At 34.5% G+C, this 7,993-nt stretch overlaps 1 protein-coding gene across 1 annotated transcript; it reads left to right on the plus strand.

Moving 5' to 3' along the window:
• The first annotated feature begins 3,905 nt into the window (after positions 1–3,905).
• LOC146993916 (histone H2A-like) lies at positions 3,906–4,280 on the plus strand. Its single transcript, XM_085826426.1, has one exon. The coding sequence runs from the start codon at positions 3,906–3,908 to the stop codon at positions 4,278–4,280; it is 375 nt and encodes a 124-aa protein (XP_085682552.1).
• The last annotated feature ends 3,713 nt before the right edge of the window (positions 4,281–7,993 follow it).

Consider the following 7,993-nt stretch of genomic DNA (forward strand, 5'->3'; position numbering starts at 1 on the left):
GCATACATTTGTTTAGATAGTGAAAGGAAATATTGTGGGATTTTCTGCACTATCAACTCAGTTACAATACTCTTATATTACTGTCTACAAGTCTCACATAATTTACGTGACTCAACTAGGTATGCAAAATTGATTCTGACTGTGAAAAAACATTTATCTGCATTTGGTTACTAGTCTTTGTCTCTTAAATTTTGAAACTTGATTCATCATTATACAAGATGCAATAAAAGCATAATTATGAAAATAAAATATGCTAGCAGTGATGTCAATGCAAAGTTATATAAATAATCATATCTGTAACTTCAAACCTCTGAATAAGACATATATCCGAGTTTTTAGATTTTCAGACACGTTACTCATGCTCGTTTTAAATAGTCATCAAAATAATGCAAAATTGGACTTGGAAGCAGTAAAATCGTAAAATTTCTCTAAATGCTTGCTGTTATAATTAATGTCATAACAATGCTAATTAACTGAACGCAAAACGTATTCGATGGCCGCGTAAGATTGCTTCGACGGCATCTGATTTCAGATCAATGGGCAATAGGATTAGTGTTTTTTCTACTATAAAATGCTAAGTCTTAACTGACTTTCAGTCTGGAAGATCATGGCTACTATGTTGCACTATCAGCTCGGAAGCCCCATTCATTTTGTTAACCTGAGGTAGCGCAAACCGCATGGCAACCTAATTTGCAAACAAGCTTGTGTTCCATGCAGGTGACATTGCAGCTTTCTTCAGTTCCGGTCAAAATTGTAAAGGAGCACCCCTTTGGAACGGGTCCGAGTGCCTCCCACCTCTCTTCCACTACCAAAATATCTTCTAGTGAGGACTTCCGTCTCGGTGCATACATAGAGCGCCCCGTGCCGCAGAGGCAGCTAAACGCTATTCCGGTTGGATGGCATAGAAATAGAATAGCCAAGGTGAGACTGTTTTCTCGTGTAGTTAAATTTGTATAACATTCTGATATGAAATATATTTATATGTTTGCATAACTTTCTGATATAATATGTGGTAAAATTGTAGCATGAGCAAAGAAGGATAGAACGCGTCAAAATGTAAGTGTTAGTGAATGTTATGAATAGTAATCGCAAACTTTCTGAACATGGAATTCGTTTATTCTTGTCCGCAACACAGAATTCATTTGCTTTCATTTTTGAACCCAGGATTCCAGATGGAAATAAACGCTTTTAGTTATTTGAAAAGCTCAAGAAATGAAATTAGTCGCGATATGCTTCGAAGAAATTGGCATCTGCGTGAGAGTTATGCAATTAATTTGCAAAAAGAATGCTTGATTTTTATACCTCAACATGTAAACGGATCCTCCTTCTATAACATTTCACCCGCAGGCAATCGAAGTATTCTTTCTACTTACACTACAGTTCTTCAAGAACGTAAACGCTCGCACAGTGGGGACTTACACAAATGTCTAAGTACGTATGATTTTATAGAGTTCATTTAACAATTTAGCGCAAATTCTGTGATCCAAAATCAAGGCAAAAGTTCAGACTTTATGTTCAGACTTTACAGTAGAATAAACTTTGAAATATGTTAATTACCTGTGTATATACCTGTGTAAATTTAATTAATATAATAATACTTAAACGTATTTAGAAATAATGTATGACTCAGTATATAAGATGGAAAATAAATATAATGAGAAGTATATCTGATATTTGTGAATTCGTTTGATAACTACGAAAGGAAATTACATTCGCGAAATCTCAGGGATTCTCTAATAATCTGCGAAATACAAAATTATTAAGAGAAATTTTAAGGTTGTTCTTCAATAAAATATCAGTCTTGTCTTTAACGTTGCCCTACAATTCAACATATTATAAAGTTTTATTAGAGACGAAACTAGAACTTTGTCACATCGCCGAGAACATTGGCAAAGGAACACCGAAATGGGAGAACTTCATTCGCGATAAAGGAAAATTCTGCTCTCATTTTGCTGGATATTTCAGGGTACGAATTCAAACTCTCAGCCCATGTCCGATGGTAGGACATTGGATTCTGTTTCGAAGACTTTCGGTTCGATGGCATTTAGCTCCCTCCAGTGGTCTAGCGATAAAATCACTGTAAACAAACGGTTCCGACCTGGGTTAGTTCCAGGCGAACGGGCTGGCTGCATGGGCGTTTCTAGGTTTTCTCCATATGCAACGTGAATACTAGTCGGTTTCCCTTAGAACGTCCTCCGCGAAGGCATACTTTCACTTAGTCTGATAGGCCTAGTGTACTATGCCATAATCAGCTAAACAAAACCAATTCAAACCATAGACTTTCTGGTGCCTCCATGACGCAGAGAGACTATATACACTTAAATAGTACCAATACCTTCTTCGGAATTCGAGCATGAAAACCAAGGCTGTAGCAACTGGCTTCCCTATATGCATGACAGAAAGATCATCAACAGAAAATATTTTAATGTTTTTGACATCAGCAAGCGAAGTAAATTTATAGATTATTCATATAGTTGCATAATGATCATACCATGAGGATGAATATATTTATTTTACGATCATGACCAGTAATCGGCGTTATTCGTCACAGTTTTTTTTTTTTTTTTTTTTTTTTTGCTTTTCGTATATATGATATGAAGGTCGAATTTTTAGCATTGAAACATCCTTCACAGTCTTATAATTAGAACATTTGTACAGATATGTCTTAAAATTGCGCAACTAAGAAGAGATCGAAGAAGTCAAGTTCTAGGATGTAGACATTTTTTTCTAAAAAATAACTTGAACACGGTAATAATTTGGCATTTAAAATTTCCTAATTTGTTTATGCATAAAATCGTGAATATTCTAAACATGAACTTCTAATACTACAGCAAAAATGTGTCGATATGCTGCAATATAAAAATCCACTGAAAAGAATTTTCAAGAATGAATTTTTATTAACCAAAAAGAAAACATTGAAAACATATACAACGAAACTCACCTAGGCCTCTTCATGATCAAAGTAGAAAAATACATAAACAAAAGCATAGTTCCACAATGTCACAACTGCCAAAGATTCCACCACTCAATCAGACAACTGTTTTTTTGCACCCAGGTGCGTCAAATGTGCACAAAATCATAAAACCACAGATTGCCCAACACCAGGACACACTGATAACCCCCCATGTGCAAATTTTCAGCAAAACCACGCAGCTTCATATCGAGGGTGTGAAAAATTCACAAAAACCAAACCACGCATAAACATGAACAAACCACATTTTACCACCACACAAAATTCTATCATCACACCCTCAGCGACAGTTACAGAAACAAAAACATATGCTCAAGCAACCTCAATAACGCCAAAATCATATGAAAAAAATAATAGCAATAGCAACTCCAACAATAGCAATTTCTCAGATTTCTTCTCTACACTTAAAGATATTTACGCGGTATTTGGTAATGGCAGCCTATCCAAATTCCTAAATTTACTAAAAACCAACATGCAGGCAATTCGCAACGCAGATACTCCAATGGAGAAATTATTTATCCTCTTCAACATATGCGAAGAAGCAAATATATTTAGCGCTAATCATGTGTAATACATCAAACGATTTTATTACAGTTACATGGAACGCAAACGATCTTTTTCATAAACTAAGTGAACTCAGAGATTTTGTAAATGAATATAGCTCCAGTATTATTTTCATACAGGAACACAGTGTAATAGTATTGCTAAATAGTTGATATAAAGAAAAAAATTATAAATATGATATTTCTTATTTGCATAAATTATTGTGGGTCACAATACTACGATTCTATTGGACGACCGATTATGATCCGAACTAAGATTCTATTGGACCATCCAAATCAAACCTAGCCCTTTCATTGGTCCGTAATAATAGGACCAGGGTTATAAACCATGCGCTCCAGTTAGTTTTGTGTAATTTTGCAATCATATCATCATGTCTGGTTGCGGAAAACGTGACAAAGCAAGGGAAAAGAGCAGGACTCGATCCAGTCGTGCTGGTCTTCAGTTTCCTGTCGGTCGTATCCATCGTCTTCTGCGAAAAGGAAATTATGCAGAAAGAGTAGGTGCCGGCGCTCCTGTCTATCTTACAGCAGTTTTAGAATACTTGGCTGCTGAGCTTCTGGAATTGGTCGGTAATGCAGCTCGAGATAACAAGAAGTCTAGAATAATTCCTAGACATCTTCAGCTGGCAGTAAGAAGCGATGAGGAGTTAGATAAATTGCTTTCTGGCATCACCATTGCAGAGGGTGGAGTGCTTCCCAATATCCAGGCTGCACTAATCCCGAATAAGATGGAAAAGAAAGCGTAGTTTGACACTGACCAGGATGTCTAAAAAAAGGGCCCTTTTAAGGGCCAGAAAATATAGGAAAAAAGATATTGCTCAATTGCTTCAATTGAAAAAATTGTGACATGCATGTGATAGTATCATTTTCTTGTTTTTTTCACGTTAAAATCTAAATTGATCTGAATGTAGACAACAGGAGACATTTGTAACCTTTCTGATGCAAATATTTAAGGAGGAACTTAAAGGATGTAGAATTTAATGAGTAAAAAAATGGTAATCTCTTCATGAGAGAACATAAAAGCACAAAGTTTAAAACACATCTTGTAAGTGGTGCCATCTTGCCGTACATATTGATATTGAAAAGCTATTCGAATACTAACTTCCATTCTTTCCTAAGAATCATTTTTTCGAATTCTGAATAAGTCATTAAAACGAAAGGATATGCATATTTGTGAAAAAAAAAAAACCTTTAAGTACCATCCAAATAATTCAATAAGCTTAATTATAATAATATATAAACAATTTTTTGGTTTTATAGAAGCATTTCTGCACATTTACAATTTTCATTTTTTTAACTATCTAGTTATATCAAAATACATGATTTAGTAAAATATAATTCAAATAATTTAAGGTATTTTAGATCAAATACTAACTTTTCAATAAATTTTTTCATGCAAGTCTAATAATCAACATAACTATCAAGTGTTGACTTTGAAAATTATGTTTAGAGAAACCCGAAGCTGCAGTAAACAGTAATAAATTTATTCAAAACTGAAAGTAAAGCATTCTTACTTTATTTTCTTTCTTTAACTATGGCAGATCTTTTAAAACAACAAAATCAAACAAACAAAAAAGAAATGCATTCATGAAAGGACTTAGGACTTACTTATTATTCATGAAAGGATATATTTCAGTAATTAAAAGTACATGAAAATTCAGTATATATAAAATAAAATGAACAAAGATTTGGAACAATGTACCTGTGTTTCTATCGCAAAAAATTTCCTGTTTTAATAGCACAATATCTTTGAGTTAAAGATTATATATTAAATCAAATTTATAAAACTAAATTCAAAAATAAGAAATTAAATTATTTTTAGGGAAAACACTAAGCAAATAAAAAATTTTGAATTTCATAAATAAATGAAAGTTACATGCTTTATTTTTTGGCATAAAATAGACAATATTTCCAAAACAGATTTCTGAACAATTAGTCATGTTAATATTGCCTTTCTTTTTCCATTAAAAGCTATTTCCTGCTTAATAACAGTATGCTTTAAGATAAATATTAAAACGTTTGAGTAAAAATAATATAACTATAAAAAGGTGAGACACATGCAAGCAGGAGTGACACAAACAATAAGAAACAGACTAGTGCAAAATTTTTTCAATTTATTGATTTGGTATTCTATGTCATTAACAGTACCAAAATATAATTTTTTGGCAAAAATGCACGTAAAGATTTAGCTCACACGTTAAAATTTATAGAAAAATTTTAGCCTCATATATGAATGCCCTTTTTTTCATATTCGTGGAAAAGGAAAACAAAGTGAAATGCCAAAAATGCACTAAATACTCGTATTTTGAATTAATAAACTTCATTTGCAATCTTTTTAGACTTCGTATAAGATCCGTAAAATTGACGAATGAAATATACCATAAAGGCAGTGGTTTCTTTCAGAACATTCGGATTCGTAATATAGGGGTAAAAGTGACGAATAAAATATACCATTATGGCGGTAGTTTTTTTAGTACATTCGGATTCGTATAATTTTCGAAAAAATAACGTGTGGAAAATAACGATAAAGAGTCAACAGTAACTTTAGCCTTTTTCATTCGTATAAATTTCGTAAAAGTAACGTGCAAAAAATACCATACCCTTACTTCACGAAAATATATATATTATACGTATATTTTTGGAGACGTGCAGTCTGGGAATATCCCGGCATAATCGATGATGATGATGATGGTGAATTTCGCAGAGGTCATTCCTCATTCGAGGGGTGGAAGCTGAGGAAGTAGGTTCGTCGTCGAGATTGTGCCTCCCTCCGATCCTGCTGCTGCGTGTACGCCCTGTCTGATTCAGCGTGGGTTGAATTGTGCGACCACGTGCAAACACTATCCTCTTGCATCAGCATTTTTAAATGCTAATCGAAGGTTGGTATTGTTTTATAAAACCCTTGACGCTTTTATTATTTAATTATTTGGATTTATTTTATAATTTTATGAATTTTTTCCGCTTTTTCTTGCGAATTACGCTTAATTGCTGGCACGTGTGATACCTCACCATTTTGCTTCTGCGTGTAGCGGCGCTTATTTGCGTTAATTAATTAAGTAATTTAATTTAAGTTTCTTATTTAATTTTATTTATTGCGTGCGTGTAATTAATTTGACTTTGGTCGTTGTGTCTGCTTAGTGTTACCCCCAAGCACACGCTGTCAGGGGCCTAGTAGACTTTCACCCGCTCATCCGTCTGCCGGGACACCGTCGAGTGGGCCCGTTCCGGGGCGCTGGACTCTGGATAGCTGATTTGGGCGCTGGATTTCTTGAATTTTGGACTTCGAAAATGGATACGGTACTGGATACCGTGAGGATTCAAGTTAAAGAACTCGAAATTATCCGAAAACAAAATAGCTCATTTACTGACACAGAAGGTAAGTTGCACAACTTGTTATTCATTATGCTAGATATGCTAGTTGCGGTTAACTAACAGTTAGCACAACAGGATTCAAACAAGACATCGGATAACTTTAAACAAAATGTTGAAAATGATAGGGAGAGAAGTCCGATTAAATTACACGGTAATCAATTAAATGAAATATCTCTGGATCAACCAACAAGTTCTGAAGATAACCGGCCAAAGACAAAAGGTGATCAGACTATCAGAAAACGTACACAAAGACCGAATCTTAAGGAAATAAAACTTAGTTGTCCATTTCAAAATATACCACAAAGGCCACACCTCCAGGATAGCATTCCAAATAAACAAGATACGTCTGTAGCAAACAGTAATAACACACACAATCAGAATAATGAAAACATGGACACTACTTCCAGACAATGAAAACTCCACTGCGACTAATTCCAATAATCAAACACAAAACAATAGAAATTCCAGAATTCCTCCGATTACACTTAAGGAAAGCAAACTGAGCGGGAGCGAAATTAGCATGATCTTCCTTCAAAGTAAAATTAAATTTCACGGAGAACGCATACCCACGAATAGTATTAAAGTTATTACTGAATCACCAGATGACTACCGAGCTGTTGTTCAAATATTAAAGGAAAAACAGGTAGAACATCATTATGATATCCTCCCAGGGGATCGTTACTTAAAAGTCGTCCTTAGGGCACTCACCGAAAACACCCTGACCGAGGATATTAAATCTGAATTAGAACAACTTAATTATCAGATCAAAGCTATCAAACAGATGACTAGACGCCGTAGTGGAGAAATCACCAAACTCCCATTATTGTTAATATCTCTTCCTAAGAACGAAAAGTCGAAGTAGATCTACAACGAAAGGTTTTTATGTCACATGAAGATTAAATTCAAAGAATAATTAGACAGACAAGGACCCCTGCAAAGTTTTCGTTGTCAGGGGTTTAATCACACACAATCGGGTTGCAATTATGCACCCAAATGTGTCAGATGCGGTAAAGAACACTTTGTTAAGGACTGCCCAGATAAGAATAACAGCGAAAAGTCCTGATTCTGTGTAAACTGCGGGGGTTCT

The sequence above is a fragment of the Stegodyphus dumicola genome, chromosome 11 (genome assembly GCF_044657685.1).
Source record: "Stegodyphus dumicola isolate Sdum_Otavi_A_Nest chromosome 11, ASM4465768v1".
Classification (NCBI taxonomy): Eukaryota; Metazoa; Arthropoda; class Arachnida; order Araneae; family Eresidae; genus Stegodyphus; species Stegodyphus dumicola.